The sequence below is a fragment of the Doryrhamphus excisus genome, chromosome 9 (assembly GCF_030265055.1).
Source record: "Doryrhamphus excisus isolate RoL2022-K1 chromosome 9, RoL_Dexc_1.0, whole genome shotgun sequence".
NCBI classification, from domain to species: Eukaryota; Metazoa; Chordata; class Actinopteri; order Syngnathiformes; family Syngnathidae; genus Doryrhamphus; species Doryrhamphus excisus.
In genome coordinates this window covers 804,043-823,558 of record NC_080474.1, presented here as the reverse complement: position 1 = coordinate 823,558, position 19,516 = coordinate 804,043, and the positions used below count along the sequence as shown (strand labels likewise).

At 42.4% G+C, this 19,516-nt stretch overlaps 1 protein-coding gene across 2 annotated transcripts; it reads left to right on the top strand.

Moving 5' to 3' along the window:
- The first annotated feature begins 1,103 nt into the window (after positions 1 to 1,103).
- ttll4 (tubulin tyrosine ligase-like family, member 4) lies at positions 1,104 to 19,498 on the top strand. Of its 2 annotated transcripts, XM_058082370.1 has the most exons (21): positions 1,104 to 1,239; positions 2,529 to 3,277; positions 5,060 to 5,471; positions 5,536 to 5,662; positions 5,740 to 5,819; positions 5,892 to 5,946; positions 8,850 to 8,968; positions 9,043 to 9,153; positions 10,417 to 10,493; positions 10,560 to 10,751; positions 11,027 to 11,109; positions 12,028 to 12,156; positions 12,246 to 12,368; positions 13,600 to 13,698; positions 13,768 to 13,902; positions 13,997 to 14,128; positions 14,228 to 14,324; positions 14,397 to 14,607; positions 16,490 to 16,557; positions 16,622 to 16,692; positions 16,764 to 19,498. In XM_058082370.1, exons 2-21 carry the CDS (start codon positions 2,885 to 2,887, stop codon positions 16,897 to 16,899), a joined length of 2,850 nt encoding a protein of 949 aa, XP_057938353.1. In that variant the 5' UTR covers positions 1,104 to 1,239; positions 2,529 to 2,884; the 3' UTR covers positions 16,900 to 19,498. The 2 variants fall into 2 exon arrangements, with proteins under 2 accessions (XP_057938353.1, XP_057938354.1); XM_058082371.1 differs by lacking the exons at positions 1,104 to 1,239; positions 2,529 to 3,277; positions 5,060 to 5,471; ... (1 more) ...; positions 5,740 to 5,819; positions 5,892 to 5,946 and adding an exon at positions 7,253 to 7,401.
- Positions 19,499 to 19,516: the final 18 nt, after the last annotated feature.

The window sequence follows — 19,516 nt, the reverse complement described above, 5'->3', positions numbered from 1 at the left end:
TCTCTCTCTCTCTCTCTCTCTCTCTCTTCCTTGCAAGCCCAGGCTTGCTGGCGAGAAAGAGGGGAGGAGATAAGAGGACGAGGAGGAAGGACGGGAGGATGGAGAAATTTAGGAGTCCTTCACTTTGACCATTTTTTTCTCGTAAATGTATGTCTTTATTCTCCACTTTATGGTGTTTTTCCAATTAGATTCCGATTAGAAAATGGAGGATGGAAGGAACAAAAGGAAAGGCAAAATGGGGGGGGGGGGGGGGGTGACTTTTTCAAAATTGTAATTTCATTCATTCATCCTCACGAGGATCGCAGGAGTCTACCCCAGCTGGAGCCTATCCCGTATCTCATCTATCTTCGGCTAAGAGGCGGGGTACACCCTGGACTGGTGGCCAGCCAATCACAGGCCACATGTAAACAAACAACCATTCACACTCACATTCATACCTATGGACAATTTGGATTGGCGCGGGGAGAACATGCAAACTCGTCACAGAGATGGCCGAGGGTGGAATTGAACTGCGGTCTCCTAGCTGTGAGGCCTGCGTGCTAACCACTCACCCGTCGTGCAGCCAAATTGTAAATTAAATCACAAAATATATAAAAATTTGAATAATTTTGAGTCATTCTGCACTGTAGATGGGTTAATTGTTTTCAATAACACGTCCATTTCTTAATACAACATTAAGAAATATAAATAAAATATAAGCGTCCCTATTGCACTTTTAATGTCTTTTAATTTTAATGTCCGAGTCAAGTCATGAAGAGTTAAAGTGACAACGATGGAGGGACTGTACATGTCTCTTTGTCGCCCTCTAGCGACACAACCTTAGCACTACAAGCCAACATTGCAATGACTTTATTGTTGTCATTACATTCATTCAAAAGATAAAACAAATGAGTACACTGATTTAAGTGGGGGGAATCATACAATGTACTTCTATGTGTGAATTTTACTTTTTAACGCAACCCTGTAAGTAAAATACTCTAATATATTATAAAAACAGATGAGGTTGCTGTGCTTGCGGTGACTCCGGAAGCCGTTGGGGGGCACTCTCGCCGAAACGTGAGCAAAATCATAACCGAAAATAGACGATCTTTTGCTTGCCGTGATGCGTCACTCCGGTAGTACGTACGTACGTGGGTACGTACGGCCGTATCCTGCCACCATGTGAGCGAGTCACTCCTGGAAAACAAACAAAAGTGAAAGTAGGAAACAACGCCTGGCTCCTTTAGGAGGACCAAGGAGGTAAGTTGTAGACATTTTACCAGCATGTTGTACAAATGCCTCTGATAAAACAGCCGTGTTCGTGGTTGCTATGGCGTGGGGTGCCCCGACAGACCAAAGGAAGCTAGTGGAAAGTAGCTTGCCAGGCAGCTAGCTTGCTTTGCTGATAGAGTCCGCTCTCCGAGACACAAATAACACCTTAAAACTCAAAACCTAAAGATGTACAACGACTTTTAAAGTGTAGTTTTGTGTAAAGTAACCGTCTTGAATCTGACATGACGTCAGCAACACGTTAAACATTCCACTGGAACTTTGTCTTCGTGAGCAACTTTTGGGACATCAATGCCAGCTTCAATATGGTCATGTATATTTTATTTATCATATTAAAACCGCAGTGACCAAACGTCCTGCTTCCCCCGGGTCCTCTTCTGCCTTGTTGGTGATTCAATTGTCCCGGTTTTCGTTCCATTGAATGGGAACTTTTGTGCACGTGACCTAATCCCTGACAGGCTGCTGGATTTGATAATCCCACCATATCGCATTCCCACTTTTGTTGCTTTGCTCTGTTCTTAGTAGCATATATGCCCTATTGTTATTAATATATACTATAAATATGCATATACTTTTTTGGCCATTTTCATGCATAAAAATGGCAAAATGAAAATAAAATACAAATCTGAGGCATTCAGAAGACGCATTCAGGCATTGTGATGATATGTAGTATTCTGCGATACTATACTGGGTGTCAGTAATGTCGCTTGAAGTATGCTAAATCACATTTAAAAGTCAAATGGAGTTATACAACGCTTGCTACCCACAGTAGCATTTGGTGGTGGGTCCATCATGCTGTGTGGCCGACAGTAGCTCGTATTAACTCGTTTTGTCATGTAAGAATGCAAAAGGAAAAGAAATATGTCTTCATGTTTCACATAAGGATTTGTGAATAATGGGAAAAATTCCCAAAAAGTGCACTTCCCCTTTAAACCTTAGATGCATAAGTGGGTCAAAAATGACCCGGTTCGGTTGTTTTCTTGAAATATCTCTGTAATGAAAATTTTTCATCATTTCATATTCCTGGTATTCCTCAAAAAACATGTTTTTGATATCATGCCATTCACATTTTTAACTTTGTACTTGTACATTTTAAGAAATTTGTGTTTTTGTGTTACTACCCCAACCTTCCATAAGTGGGTCAAAAATGACCCATACTAGAAATAATGCGTTTTTTATGCCAATTTTGCCATTTTGTAGAACGTTTCATGTGACTAAGGTGTGCTAGCAACCAGCCTAAAGTGTGTTTTGTTCCACAGCGTCCAAGGCTGGAGTGGCCAAGGAAGGGAGGCCTCCCCGCTTTACACTTTGATGCAATCTGAAGCTGATGTTTTCCCATTTAGGAGCGTTAGCGGAAACATCATCAAGCTAACAGGACCCGCCATTCTATCTGCTTCCCGACCGCTCCAAAAAGTTGAGGCCTACTAGGAGTCTATGGCTCGGTCCTCCTTGTGGACAACTGAAGCGGCTCAGCAGTGATGGTGGCTGTTGGTACTTATCAAAGCCCATCCGCAAACACTGCCAGGAACTTCTCATCGAGTCGGAGCTGACGCCTGCGAAGGCAAGTGTCCGTCAAAGCGGAGAATCGCTTTCATCGTCTCCTTTTGGGAGTGCCATGCCCACCAACAAGTCCACCCCCTGGGGAGGCGGGGAGCCCCGGCCTTGCTGTGACGCAGCCCCGCCCCCCACCACGTCTGTCAACCTTAAGACTGTTAGAACCGCTCGAGTGCCTGATGCTTGTCGAGAGAACGCCAAAGCGCCGACCTCTCGTTCCTCCGCTGTTGCCTCGCCGGCCCAGGGTCACAACACCAGGACCCAGAGCCGGTCCACAGCCGTGCCAAGTAGGACCGCAACCCCGCCGCCAAAGACGAACAGCCTTCTGAATTCAAACGGGTCGATAGCCAGTAGTGACGCCGCCCGGGTCGGCCCCAGCGGGGACACCGTGATTGGTGTTTACCATAAAGACGTCCCTCAAGGAGGTCCCACGGTGCAGTTGACCAAGTTACAGGTGAGTCTCTTTGATTCCACTCAAGATTAGGTTTGTGTCAAATGCTAATGCTAATGCTAATGGTAATGGTAATGGTTTAATTTCATTTGAACATGCATCAGATTACAATTGAATGCATCCCATAATCAGTTCCCAGTTCCACGTGTCCGAAAGGAGTAGGAAGAAGCAAAGCTTATTAAATCCTACCCCTCCATCTGGTACTTTTACAATCACTAACTGTTACATTTGTTCACTTCCTGCTTTCTAATATAATTTAAGTTTTTAATTTAAGTGTTTCAAATGTACTTCTTCCCTGAGATCATATTTCTCCTCTCTTGTAGAGAAGTATTGGATGACATTTTTAGCTAATTGCTTATTTTTTAGCCTTATGCATTATTTTAGCTGTTTGAAGATGAACTATATCAGCAAGTTGAAGTATTTGTGATTTTAGAAATAAGGAGTTAGTATGTTCTCTGTAGGCGGCATTATGAATTATCCTTACTGGCCTTTTTTGCAGTACATTTAGCAAATGAGTGAAGATTGCTTTTATAGTTATTAGCCCATATTTCCACACAATAAGTAAGATATGGTAGAACCAGAGAGCAATAAAGAGTGTGGAGTGATTTCTGATTGAGAGCAAATTTTGTTCAATATTGAAATATTTCTGGCCACCTTATGTTGTATATTTGTAATATGAGGTTTCCAGCTCATATTTTCATCTATTGTAATCCCCAGAATCATCTTTTCAATGTCTACACCGTCTATTTGTATTTGCATGATAAATAGCATGATTTTAGATTTATTTAGGTTCAAGGACAATCTATTATTATCAAAGCATCTTTTTAGTGACCATTTCTTCTCTGACCTTCCTAATGATTTGGTCTGTACTCCCTCCAGAACATAGTACAAATAGTCCAAAATGTTGTTCTAGAGCAGGGGTGCTCATTAAGTCGATCGCGATCTACCGGTCGATCGCGGAGGTGGTACTGGTCGATCGCTGGTCGATCGCGGCGTGACATTAAAAAAATATCATCCCAGCATCAATGCCGTCACTTGATTGACATACAGGGCAGCCATTCAGATGACAACTGAATGTTGCCCTTCGGGCGACCAATCAAATCAAACAACGTCTCTAAGTGCAGCAGAACTTACGATGTCAGCCTATCATCCATCCCCGTTACTTGATTGACATACAGGACAACCAGTCAGATGACAACTGAATTTTGACCTTTAGGTCACCGCTCATGCGTAAACAACGATGCAAAGTGCTAAGCTAGTCGGCGAATTGCGAGATTTTAAGCCCTCGCTAAAGTTTATGGTCACTAAAATGAGCGAAGGAGCTGGACCAAGTAAAAAGGCAAAAACTGGACCAAGTAAAAAGGCAAAAAACATATGACTTCCATACGGATATGGAATATTATACGGATATTATGATACGGATATTATCCATGACTGATAAACATTTGGAAGTGTGCTTGAGGCTGGCTATCAGCAGCTACTGTCCGGACTATGCATCCCTGGCTGGTTCAATTCAGTGCAAGTCATCAAAGTAAACTCAGGTAATTACAAAAAATGTTAATAGTTAATTATGTGTGTTTTGCAATATTGGCTCATTTGGTTATGTAAGGTACATCAACATACATTGTACGTACAAATAATCCTCAATACATTTGAAAATAAATAGATGTTTTGCATTTTTATAGTGGGTAGATCATTTTGACTCGGTCATTTTAAAAGTAGCTCGCATGCTGAAAAAGTGTGAGCACCCCTGTTCTAGAGTGTTCCATTTTGTTGTCTCCCCAGCTTGAAGCCGTTGAAAGCCCTACCACACCTTCAGTGCCTCCTGTACGCCTTACTCCTTCCCAACAGCAGGGGGCAGCGTCCAGAAAGGAACCACCCGGCCTCGATGGCGCTAAAGTGGGCGCGAGAGCGCTAACAAATGCAAGCAAAAGCCATAAGGTGGCAAAAGCTGCGACCAACGCCATCCCAGCACTAAACTGCCACTTGAAATCAGCCGCCGCAGACAATCCGGTGCAAGTGGTCGCCGTTTCTCCGCCTCTGGATGCCAGCCACAAAGACCCGCAAAGTACACCAAACAGACCAGGAAATGTAGGTGGGGGACTCGGTTCTCCCGCCGCCGCATCCCACAGCAGTCATGTGCCAAACGTCCACAGTGTCGATGCCGCACCGGACGAGGAGCAGACGGGACCGCCAGGTAATCACACCCACACCTGCCTGGCAGGTGGAGACATGATTTTAACAATCTAGCCGTCCCACAGGCTCCTTGATGGGCTCTGTCACCACCAAGATCTCCGCCATCCGCCTCACCAAGCAGCGACACGTGCGAACCACCACGTCTCCGCGGACGTCCTCCAGCCCACCGCTGAGGCGGTCTGAAGATGCGGGGTAAGATTCGTTGTTCTCGTTGTTGTCGTGGTGGGAGTCTTCCAATCTCCTTACTGGTCTGGCGTGTCTGCTTCCAGCCCCGAGTGTGTCATGCAAGTGGACGGAGGTGAAGAAGAACTGCTGCCCGACGAGCAGGAGAACGTCTGCAGCGATGACGGTAAAGACTTCAAAATGCGGCGGCGGCCTCGTGATGGCGGCCTGCTGACTCATTTTGTATTCGTCTTTTCAGATTGCTCCGAGTCGTCCTTCGTCAACGGTACCTCCTCCACCGTGCCCGTCGCTGGGTGAGGACAGCTTCCTGTTCAGCACGCACACAAAAATAACGAATAACATTCAAAATAGATGGAAGAGCTAAAAAGAGGCAGCTAATGAATGCACATAATGGGACACGCCCATTCCATGTGGAAAGGCAGCTGTAATAATAACGGGCGGCACGGCGGTCGCGTGGTTAGCTAGGAGACCAGGGTTCAATTCCACCCTCGGCCATCTCTGTGTGGAGTTTGCATGCGTGGGTTTTCTCCGGGTACTCCGGTTTCCTCCCACATTCCAAAAACATGCTAGGTTAATTAGCCACTCCAAATTGTCCGTAGGTATGAATGTGAGTGTGAATGGTTGTTTGACTATATGTGCCCTGTGATTGGCTGGCCACCAGTCCAGGGTGGACCCCGCCTCTCGCCCGAAGACAGCTGGGATAGGCTCCAGCACCACCCGCGACCCTCGTGAAGCGGTAGAAAATGAATGAATGAATAATAATAATAATAATAATAATAATAATAATAATAATAATAATAATAATAATAATAATAATAATTGTTCCAACCTGAATACGTATTTATGAATGCTGCCAAACGATTAACGCTGTGGAAGCTACTATACACTCCTTTAACACCCCCCTACCTCTCTGAAATATGTAAACCAGGGATGTTCTAAGTGCGGCACGCGGGCCATTTGTGGACCAAATTTTTTTTATGTAGAAACAAAATAAAACCGGAAAAACAAAAAAAGCATGAAAGCGTAGACACACAGGAGTCCCAAAAAAACGGACATTCTGCTCAAACGTGACATCAGCAAAAAATATTGGTGAATGATGCATACTGGTATTCATCACCAGTACTGATTCACATACTGTACAGATGCTGGTTTGAAGGTGCCGATCGGGCAGGACATGCCCCAATCATCAGGTCCCAAAAATAGTAGTGCTAAAAAACGTAGCACTGATGACTAGATAGGTTAGCACACCTTTAGCTCCAAGTGGCGTAAAAAAAAAGACAAAAGCGTGGGAAAATTTCCCCATATGAATCGGTACCTGCTGGTGGTGTCTAATTGGCGGGTCCCCGCCCACCCGGACGACATAAAGCAGGCGTCCACGGGTCGGGTGTGTGTGTCCATTCTCTGCCGCGGCCATTGTTGTGCGAGGCGGTCTGAAAGGCAGCAGAGCGTGGTGGAAAGCTCTGCAGCATTGTGGACCACCTTGTTGTTGGCGCCGCGTGCCCACCCAACACTCGCGGGCGCTCCTCCCTTCAAGCCAGACGGATCCACGGCCATTGTGGCCCCCATCTCGATTGTTGAGGGGTCACCAAGGTTACGCACACGTAGACACACAGCGCTCCGGCCTGCCAGATGTAGTTGATGCACGTGGAGGAAAGGTTAAGGAAGCTGACTTGCGAGCAGGGAGACGGGAATATCATCCACTCATCCTTCATCTCTCTATTCTTTTTCTCCTCCGATATGACCGTCATGTGAGTGTATTTGCTTTTACATTCCGTTGGACGCATCAGCCTAGCTCGTGAGAATGCGTCGTCACGATATCGCCGGAAAAAAACAAACAAACGTAGTCTGACTTTGTCAGCGATATCGAAATGATCATTCTACATCGGAGGTGTCCAAACGTCTCCCAGCGAGGGTCCCGTACGGAAATATGAAAGGATGTCAGCTTTGTGATATTGATGAAAAAGGATCAATTCCGCTGTTTTTCCCCAATTTTTGGTTGTCCAATAATTTAAACATTCAACTGAAATCATCTTTATCTTTGTCCCCTTAATATTATGACTTTATTCTCATAATTATTCTCATAATTTTGGATCTCCTAAAAATGACAACTTTATTTGTTTGGTTATGCTACTAAAATTTTCTCTTAATAATCCAAGATTATTATATTTATAATATTTATTTTTATAAAATTACAACTTTTTTCTTGTTTTTTTTCCCATTAATATTTTGACTTAATTTTTTTCAGCAGCATTTTTAAATAATATTACGACTTTTAAATGTTATGTCTCATAATATTATGACTTTATTCTCATAATGATTGATTTTGGATCTCCTAAAAATGACAACTTTATTTGTTTGGTTATGCTACTAAAATTTTCTCTTAATAATCCAAGATTATTATATTTATAATATTTATTTTTATAAAATTGCAACTTTTCTCGTTTTTTTCCCATTAATATTTTGACTTATTTTTTTTCAGCAGCATTTTTAAATAATATTACGACTTTTAAATGTTATGTCTCATAATATTATGACTTTATTCTCATAATTATTCTCATAATTTTGGATCTCCTAAAAATGACAACTTTATTTGTTTGGTTATGCTACTAAAATTTTCTCTTAATAATCCAAGATCATTATATTTATATTTATTATATTTATTTTTTATAAAATTGCAACTTTTCTCGTTTTTTTCCCATTAATATTTTGACTTATTTTTTTTCAGCAGCATTATTAAATAATATTACTACTTTTAAATGTTATGTCTCATAATATTATGACTTTATTCTCATAATGATTGATTTTGGATCACCTAAAAATGACAACTTTATTTGTTTGGTTATGCTACTAAAATTTTCTCTTAATAATCCAAGTTTATTCTATTATTGTATTTATATTTATTATTTTATTATTATTGTATTGTTTTTTTCCTGTTAATATTTTGACTTAATTTTTTCCGCAGCATTTTCAAATTATGTTACATCTCATAATATGACATTAATTCTCGTAAAATTACACCTTTTTCTTGTTAACTTGCAATTTTTTTTGTCAATCTCCATCCATTCATCTTCTGTGCCGCGTATCCACAAGTGCCACAAATAGATTGGAGCCCTGCGGGAAACACTTGAATGCATCACACGTCGTACCGGTGCATCCATTTCACCGTTGCTTCTCCGTTTCTCCATGGTCCCTCCAGTGTTGAAGAGCCCATGTCGTTGGAGGTGGAGGACCAGCGTGAGAGGAAACCGGCCCTGGTTCCCAGCCTGTTCCCTCACATGGCTCCCACGCTCTACTTCAGCACGGCCGACGAGCAAGGTAGGCGTGTCTCCACACCACTGTTGCGTAGCGGGAGCGTGCCGGGGATCAGCTCTGTGTTTTCTGACCTCCAGTGGAAATGCTGCCCGAGGAGCAAAGACGGCTGTTAAAGTGGAAACTAAGCACCGTCACGCCCAATGTTGTGAAGAACACCATCGGGAGGTCGCACTTCAAGATCACCAAGAGTAAGGAGCTTGGAGTTTGCACGATTCAAGTTTATGTACTTTCAGACCTGGAAGACACGTACTAGAATTAACAGGAGGATATATGGTAATGGTAATGGTAATGGTAATGGTTTAATTTCATTTGAACATGCATCAGATTCCAATTGAGTGCATCCCATAATCAGTTCCCAGTTCCACATGTCCAAAAGGAGTAGGAAGAAGCAAAGCTTATTAAATCCTACCCCTCCAACTGGTACCTTTACAATCACTAACTGTTACATTTGTTCACTTCCTGCTTTCCTAACATAGATATTTTTTGTTTTGTTTTGTTATTTTATTTATTTTTTTTGGTCACGTACCGAAGTACGAGGTGATATAAAAATAGAACTCTACTAGGATGACTGCTCTGAAATATGTTATTGGGAAATATCAATATGAAACGTAGGGATCGGCCACCAATCACATGATCGGCATATGCCGAAAAATGCCTTTCAACGCTGATCACATGTGGCTAGTACGATTGCAGCCCGTGCAGTGTCGTGTCAATATTTTAGTACTGAACATTTTTGCGATAAATCGGAAAAAACAAATGCAACTTTTTCAATAATTTAGCGTTTTATTGACTAAAGGAGATCTATTATGCTAATGTTTCTGCCCCTTTGTATTGAGTTTACGGGAGGGCGGAGGAAGCAGAGCTTGGGGGGGAGGGCAGATAGCTTAACTGGCTTACAGCCACGCCCATATATGGAAGTCCAGGTGGCAAAAGCGTCATAGGTCCCCTTTAAATTCACATTGTTTCTCGTCTTCTGGATAAGCGGAAAAGATGCATGGATGGACGGATGTCAAAACAAGAAACACCATTTTTCATTCATTAATTCATTTTGTACCGCTTATCCTCATGGTGGTCGCTGGGGTTGCTGGAGCCTATCCCAGCTGTCTTCGGGCGTAAGGCGGGGTACACCCTGGATTGGTGGTTAGCCAATCACAGGGCACATATAGACAAACAACCATTCACACTCACATTCATACCTATGGACAATTTGGAGTGGCTAATTAACCTAGCATGTTTTTGGAATGGGGGAGGAAACCGGAGTACCCGGAGAAAACCCACACATGCACAGGGAGAACAAACTCCACACAGAGATGGCCGAGGGTGGAATTGAACCCTGGTCTCCTAGCTGTGAGGCCATTTTTCACCTTTCGTTTAAAAAAAGAATGTTTTTTTTAAGTGTTGGTATCAAATGACATAAAAAAATGATGGATGGATTCCGCTCCGTCGTCTAGAAAGCCACGACTGGTTGGGCTCCTGGGGCCACCACATGAAGTCTCCGTGCTTCAAGACTCTTCAAGAGCACCAGAAGGTGAGCACCTCCCGCTCCTCGGAATATCGCTTACATTTACTTGACACCTCCATTTTTTTTCCCCAGTTGAACCACTTCCCCGGAACGTTCCAGATCGGCAGGAAGGACCGGCTGTGGAAGAACCTGTCCAAGATGCAGGTCCGCTTTGGGAAACAGGACTTCAACTTCTTCCCTCGCACTTTCGTCCTCCCTCAGGACATCCTGCTGCTACGCAAGGCCTGGAAGGACGGCTCCAGGCAGAAGTGGATCATCAAACCTGTAACTTCACACCACGCGTACAGAGTTCTGCACCCACACTTGCAACATTCCGACTTTGGAATTCATTGGCTGCTGCCCACAGGATGGAATTGCAATTGGAATGACAGGAAGTGGAATAAAATTTACTTCCTTAAAAAGTCCATTAACAGAAAGAATAACAAAATATGAAAGACGTCTTCCACTCATTAAGAAGCTGATTTAAAGTCATAATTAATGGATAAGCAACTCCAGAGTCAATTCCACTCACCAACCGTTTATCATTTATGTCCCAACAGCCTGCCTCGGCCAGAGGAATCGGAATCCAGGTCATTCACAAATGGAGCCAGATGCCCCGCAAGAAGTCCCTTCTGGTCCAGAAGTAAGTCAACAATACGGACACAAGTCCTCATCAATGTTCTTTGATCCCTCACTTCCAAGTGACCCATTTTACCCAGACATGGAGTTCTATGCTTCCAACCGGGCCTGCCATCATAACAAATGTTGCTGGACGATACCGTAAATTCCATTGTCTAGGCCAGGGGTGAGCAAACTACGGCCCGGGGGCCACATCCGGCCCGCCAGGTGTTTGAATACGGCCCGCCCAATCTTTCCAAAGTATTTAATTTAAACTCAACATACAACCTGGCATCATGGCCTGAGCCAACCTTTTGATGGTTGTATCAATTTCGTTGTTTGACATGGTCTGTTGTTTACAAAGTGCTCCTGAAAAAAGGGACACAAGCACATAATAATAATAAAAATTAAAATTATAATTATTATATTATTATTATAACTATTATGATTATTATATTTATTATGTTAATGCAAATTATTATATTAATTATATATAATAATATTTTACATAATAATAATATAATAATTATATTTTAATTTTATTTTAATTATTATAATATTTTATTATTTTTAAAATATTTAAATATAAAATAATAAATAATAGCAGATTGCATGACAATTTTACAGATACAATAATACCAGGTGGACTGTTACGTGTAAAATATATAGTCTGCCCCCCCCCCCCCCCCCCCCCCCCCCGGTCTAGGCCGTGTATGGAACATAGTTAAGAGCAGCCTACTACAAAAGTCACTCAGGGAACTAAAACCATGAAAGTCTTTATCATCCGTGTCAGAATTCCTTCATCACACATGTGATCGGCCTCTCTCTGTGCACTCTCCGTGTCCACAACTCGACACAAAGGGGCCGAAAAATGATCTGAATAGGTTTCCTTTAAGAAGTGATCCTGTGTTCATCATCTGCCTGGTGATGTACTACGTTTCAGGTATCTGCACAAGCCCTACCTCATCAGCGGCAACAAGTTCGACCTGCGCATCTACGTCTACGTGACCTGCTACGACCCGCTCAGAATCTACATCTTCTCAGACGGACTGGTTCGATTCGCCAGCTGCAAGTCAGCGCTCACACGAACCAACGTTCCGTAGTTGACGTTTTACCAAAAAGCTGCTGCGGTTTTATGGAGCCCACTTCTTGTGTCTGCAGGTATTCGTCCTCCATGAAGACGCTGAGTAACAAGTTCATGCACCTGACCAACTACAGCGTGAACAAGAAGAACTCGGAGTATCAGGCCAACAGCAACGACAAGGCCTGCCAGGGACACAAATGGTAATGCGGCATAAGTATGTTGGTAAGCGGCATGTTAGTACCGTTGCCTTTACGGAAATGGCTGCGTAGCCAAAGGAATAACAGCAAATGTAGCCAAAAGAATATCGGCAAACGTAGCCAAAAGGAATATCAGTAAAAGTAGCCAAAATAATATCAGCGAAAGTAGCCAAAAAACATCAACAAATGTAGCCAAAAGAATATCGGCAAACTTAGCAAAAGGAATATCAGCAAACATAGCCAAAATAATATCAGCGAAACTAGCCAAAAGAACATCAATGAATGTAGCCAAAAGAATATCGGCAAACATAGCCAAAATAATATCAGCGAAAGTAGCCAAAAAACATCAACAAATGTAGCCAAAAGAATATCAGCAAACTTAGCAAAATGAATATCAGCAAACTTAGCAAAAGGAATATCAGCAAATGTAGCCAAAAGAATATCAGCAAACTTAGCCAAAATAATATCAGCGAAAGTAGCCAAAAAACATCAACAAATGTAGCCAAAAGAATATCGGCAAACTTAGCAAAAGGAATATCAGCAAACTTAGCAAAAGGAATATCAGCAAACATAGCCAAAATTATATCAGCGAAAGTAGCCAAAAGAACATCAATGAATGTAGCCAAAAGAATATCGGCAAACATAGCCAAAATAATATCAGCGAAAGTAGCCAAAAGAACATCAATGAATGTAGCCAAAAGAATATCGGCAAACATAGCCAGAATAATATCAGCGAAAGTAGCCAAAAAACATCAACAAATGTAGCCAAAAGAATATCAGCAAACATAGCCAAAATAATATCAGCGAAAGTAGCCAAAAGAACATCAATGAATGTAGCCAAAAGAATATCTGCAAATGTAGCCAAAACAACATCTGCAAAAGTAACCAAAAGAGTATCAGCAAACTGAGCAAAAGGAATATCAGCAAGTGTTGCAGAGGGAATATTGGCAAACGTAGCCAAAGGAATATCAGCAAATGTAGCCAAAATAATATCAGCAAACGTAGCCAAGAGAACATCAACAAACGTAGCCAAAATAATATCAGCAAAAGTAGCCAAGAGAACATCAACAAACGTAGCCAAAATAATATCGGCAAACGTAGCAAAAGGAATAACAGCAATTGCTTCCAAAGGAATATCAGCAAAAGTAGCCAAAAGAACATCAGCAAACAGAGATGGTAGATTTCCATATTCAGACGTGCCCGCTAGTCTAAGTCTTGTATCTGCATGCTTTAGGGCTCTGAAGGCCTTGTGGCAGTATCTGGGCTCCAGGGGAGTGGACACCACGGTGATTTGGGAGAAGATCAAGGACATCGTCATCAAAACCATCATCGCGTAAGAGAGTCGACCGCAGCTGCAAGATGGTTGACATGACACGACTCAGCGTCTGGTGTGTGTCGTCAGGTCAGAACCGTACGTCAACTCCCTGCTCAAGATGCACGTGCGGACGCCGTACAGCTGTCACGAGCTGTTCGGCTTTGATATCATGCTGGACGAGAACCTCAAACCCTGGATCCTGGAGGTCAACATTTCACCCAGGTAACATCCAGGGTCCACGGGGGGGTTGCTACTGTGGCGCGTGGTGTCCAATCATTTAGCATCGACCATTGTTGGGGAATGTTTTGTATGTTAGCCTCCATTCCAACACGGCGCTGGATGTCGCCGTGAAGGGCCAGATGGTCCGAGACCTTCTGAACCTGGCGGGTTTCCGTATCCCTCAACGAGAGGACGTTCCCAGCGGCAGCACGTCCAGCTCCAGCAGCAGGTCTTTGTGCTTCACCAGTGACCTGCCTCAGTGAATATGTTGCTGATTGTGTTGCCATTGTGTGTGTGTGTGTGTGTGTGTGTGTTGTTGTACCTGCAGTCTGTGTGGTGGGAGCAGGGAGACCACCCACCCGGAGGTCTCTGTTGACGAGAAGGTCAAGCGGGCTTTTTACCTCAAACAGCACTTTGCTGACCAGGTACGCAAACACTCCAAAGTGAATCAAATCAAATGTGTCTTATGCCGGTACGTCATGCTCGCAATCTTTCAGGACTTCCTGGCGACAGTGTTGGACGTCATGACCCCCAGCGACGTCCGCGTACTCGCCGAGACGGAGGACGAGTTCAACCGCCGCGGGGAGTTTGAACGCATTTTCCCCTCGCCGTCGACATCTCGCTACCTGCGCTTCTTCGAGTGTCCGCGCTACCTCAACATGGTGCTGGACCAGTGGGAACGGAAGTACTGGAAGAACAGGAGTAAAGGTTTGATCCCATGTGGTTTATATGCTGGCTCCGACATCAAATAAGCGATACCAAACATTATCATCACTAAATGTACAGTAATCCTGGTTTAATGGGGGGTAAAAGCAGGATTTCTTATTTCTAAATTGAATATTTCTCTACTTGGAGCATAGAAAACATGTTTACCACCTTCAAAATACACTTTTTAACATTATTAGAGCCCTCCAGACATGACATAACACCCCTATAACCACCTTTACACTGCTATTAGCCAATATAGTAGACATAATAAGAGACATCAAGACATAGAAAACATGTTTACCACCTTCAAAATACACTTTTTCACATTATTAGAGCCCTCTAGACATGACATAACACCCCTATAGTCACCTTTACACTGCTATTAGCCAATATAGTAGACATAATAAGAGACATCGGGACATAGAAAACCTGTTTACCACCCCCTAAACACACTTTTTAAACATTATTAGAGACCTCTAGACATGACATAACACCCCTATAGTCACCGTTACACTGCTATTAGCCAATATAGTAGACATAATAAGAGACATCAAGACATAGAAAACCTGTTTACCACCTTCAAAATACACTTTTTGACATTATTAGAGCCCTCCAGACGTGATATAACATCCCTATAGTCACATTTACACCGCTATTAGCCAATATAGTAGACATAATAAGAGACATCGGGACATAGAAAACCTGTTTACCACCCCCTAAACACACTTTTTAAACATTATTAGAGACCTCTAGACATGACATAACACCCCTATAGTCACCGTTACACGGCTATTAGCCAATATAGTAGACATAATAAGAGACATCAAGACATAGAAAACCTGTTTACCACCCCCTAAACACACTTTTTAAACATTATTAGAGACCTCTAGACATGACATAACACCCCTATAGTCACCGTTACACTGCTATTAGCCAATATAGTAGACATAATAAGAGACATCAAGACATAGAAAACCTGTTTACCACCTTCAAAATACACTTTTTGACATTATTAGAGCCCTCCAGACGTGATATAACATCCCTATAGTCACATTTACACCGCTATTAGCCAATATAGTAGACATAATAAGAGACATCAAGACATAGAAAACCTGTTTACCACCACCTAAACACACTTTTTAAACATTATTAGAGACCTCTAGACATGACATAACACCCCTACAGTCATATTTACACTGTTATTAGCCAATATAGTAGACATAATAAGAGACATCAAGACATAGAAAACCTGTTTACCACCTTCAAAATACGCTTTTTAACATTATTAGAGCCCTCTAGACGTGATATAACACCCCTATAGTCACATTTACACTGCTATTAGCCAATATAGTAGACATAATAAGAGACATCAAGACATAGAAAACCTGTTTACCACCCCCTAAACACACTTTTTAAACATTATTAGAGACCTCTAGACATGACATAACACCCCTACAGTCATATTTACACTGCTATTAGCCAATATTGTAAACATAATAAGAGACATCAAGACATAGAAAACCTGTTTACCACCTTCAAAATACACTTTTTGACATTATTAGAGCCCTCCAGACGTGATATAACACCCCTATAGTCACATTTACACTGCTATTAGCCAATATAGTAGACATAATAAGAGACCTCAAGACATACAAAACCTGTTTACCACCTTCAAAATACACTTAACATTATTAGAGCCCTCTAGACGTGATATAGCACCCCTATGCTAGGGCTGGGTGATATATCGATATTTCTTTTAAGCACGATATGAAAATCAAGCATATTCTTCATATCGATAAAGTCTATTTGATGCGGAGGGATCATGTTTCAAGATGACGCCGCCCGAGTGGCAGCTAGCTACAGCCGTTGTGTTTTTGTGCAGGTGTCAATCTGCTCAGGACTTGGTGTCAGAAAGGAGTTCATTTGGGTACCAGCGATCCTGCTCACACGGTAAATAAAAACACTAGCATCCTCGAGTCAGAACCTCAACCTGATAGCGTCTGCGTCCACGCAGTGGTCCAAGTGTAGCTACATCTCCAAGCTGGACCACCACAGAGAAGAACCCGTCAATCCGCCCAGACCCAGGTGTGCACACGGGTGCTTCTTCGGAGCTGGAAATGTGACCACTTCCTGACCCCTGCATGCTGTTCTTCCAGGGTGGTGGTCATCCATCAGCACCAGACGGATCCTGCCGACACGGACACCTTTGTCCCCAACGCGCCCGCCTCGCAGTCCAGTCCCGGGTCCAGTGTCGGCAGCAGCGCCTGCGCCAGTCCTCAGCCCAGCCTGTGAGGCGTCCACACCCACCACACCCGCACCGAATGGGAGGGGTTCATACACTGAACAGGACCGCACTGTTGTATTCTAGCAAGTATGGCATGTGTGTACTTTGGTGGTCCTAACGTGGGTCTTCCAGGAGTCAAATCCACCTTTTGAGCTACACACGCCATTCATTCCTGTCATCCTTGACCGACACCAGACAGACCAAACACCGGGTCCTTTTCCGTCTCTCAGGTCCTCAGGTACCGCCTCAAGTCCACCTCATTCATTGTTCCTTCCGTTACTAGAGGGGGACCCCTAGAGGGGGACCCCTAGAGGGGGACCCCTAGAGGGGGCGTAGCATTCCGACACTACCGGAAGCCGTCGTCATCCTGGTCAAACGTATCAAATATCAGGCTGTCAAAAATAGAGCGTTATTGGCAATAACTCCTTTATTTGACTATTTTCCCTACGTTTTTTAACATCTTTAACGCATCATGGCAAGCCACGCCTCCCCGTTAAGTCTCACGCTCGTTAGTAATTTATCCCGACTGGAACACAAGACCAGCATCGTCTACTGTGCGTATCTCCAACTCCCAAACGCATCTCCAGTCCGTTCAGCCTCAGGGTGGGACTTCCTCATGGTCGCTACCGCAAGATGCATTCAGGGACAATCCGAACATCACAACAGCCTCTTTGCTATGTGATTACACAAAAATGTGATGACACATATTTAATCATATGACATCCCTAATAAAATAAGCTGTCCAATGATTTTAAAAAATTATATTTATTTATATAAATATTTAAAAATAATTTTATATAATAATTATTTATATAAAATTTATTTATATAAATTTATATTTATTTAAATAAAATGAATGACAAAATACAATAACAATATCAGTTTCAGACATGTTGATATTTTATTAAGGCTGTCATATGGTTTGATAGCTCAGATTAATCACAGTTTTCAAACAAATTAATCATGACTAATACATTTTTAATCATGACAGCCCTAAAAGTAAAAATTAAGACTGTCAAATGAAAAGAAAATTGAGCTAAAAAACTGAAACTCCATTTGCCTAACGCTAGTCTAATAGTAGCAGAATCACACTTTATGGGCCATGAAGGGTTGCGTTCAAAGACACCACGTAACTTGAGTTGAATTGACATGTTTGCAATGTAGGCGGGGTTTTGTTATGTTTCCGTTTACGCCTCCACGCATGATAAAGAGGTGTCGGTGAATTCATGTCGCGGTCCTCTCGTGCCTTCGGATTGGATGGCTAGAACTATTCCGGCTACCTCTGCTGTTGAAGTGGATCCAATCACAACCGAGACCAAACCACCCATGCGGATTATTTATATGAAGCCTTTAAAGGTCCACTTCCAATGCCGTCTTTGCACGCCACGCTCTCCAGAGACATTTAAAAAAAAAAATGGTGTGAATATCTTCCTAGCATAACGGGTGTCATATTAAAAGAGCTTGTCTTTCTGTTACTAAGTAGACAACAGCTAAAATGTCGCTCAGGATGACACTTGGAAAAGAAATAAAAGCTCCTCTCCCAACCAATCAATGTTTATTTGTATTGATTGATTTAGTATTTGCACAAGAAGAGCCAGTGGCATGCAGAGGGAGCAACAGGATGTGCTTGGAAACTATTAATATCTGACAGGCAGCCCATGTATTAATAGTACCGTACTATAAAGCGGCTGGAGCCCCCCAACACCAATCCCTGCCTACTGCGTACTGTACGCGCTGTTTACCTCCTGCACGGCCATGTTTTCTTTGTTTCACTAACATTTTCTTCACACGCTGTGGAGGATGTAGTGCAGGGGTGGGCAAACTTTTTGACTCATGGGCCGCATTGAGTTAACAAAATTGTGCGGGGGGCCAGAACATATATTTAACACACATGATTTTACGCTTATAATTTTAATAATTTTAATGATTTTTAATATTTTTAAAATAATTTTTAATAATTTGTTATAATTTTTAATAATTTGTTATAATTTTTAATATTTTTTAATATTTTGTACATATTTTTTAATAATTTTAATAATTTTACGCCTTGAATTATTTGTCTAATTTTAATTGTCATACTATCAGCTATATGTTCTTGTTTCCTTTTTTTCAGGAGCACTTTAAACATCAGACCACATCAAACTACGATTTATTTTTATTTTTTTTACTGAATAAGACATCCGACTTGAAAGTCATGTTGCCAGCTGGTATGTTAAAAGTTGAAATACTTAAAAGCAACTGGCGGGCCGGATTCAAACGTTTGGTGGGCCGCATGTGGCCCCCGGGCCGTAGTTTGCCCACCCCTGATGTAGTGGATTCTACATCTTACTACATCTTACTACAAACTGACTGACTTGTCCACTCCGTCACCTTCATCTTTCTCAGCAAGACACTTGAAGTGTCTCATTACGTGTTAGAACTCATTTTTTTCAAAATGAGCCGCAGCTCCTCAGCGTTGGCAGCACTCATGGAGCCCCAGACTCATGATATCACTACCACCAGTAAATGAAATCTTTTCAGAATGTCACAGTACGTGTAGGTATTCTTTTTTATTTGGTTTATGAGCCGCCGCTCCACAATTCCAGCAGCACTCGTGCAGCCCCAGACCACCACCACTGATGAACA

Excerpts from the sequence above, each read along its gene's own strand:
- ttll4 (XM_058082370.1), top strand. The coding sequence starts at position 2,885 with ATGCCCACCAACAAGTCCACCCCCTGGGGAGGCGGGGAGCCCCGGCCT. Across the intron at positions 3,278-5,059 it reads TGCAGTTGACCAAGTTACAG|CTTGAAGCCGTTGAAAGCCC; the intron begins GTGAGTCTCTTT and ends TTGTCTCCCCAG. Across the intron at positions 11,110-12,027 it reads AAGTCCCTTCTGGTCCAGAA|GTATCTGCACAAGCCCTACC; the intron begins GTAAGTCAACAA and ends ACTACGTTTCAG.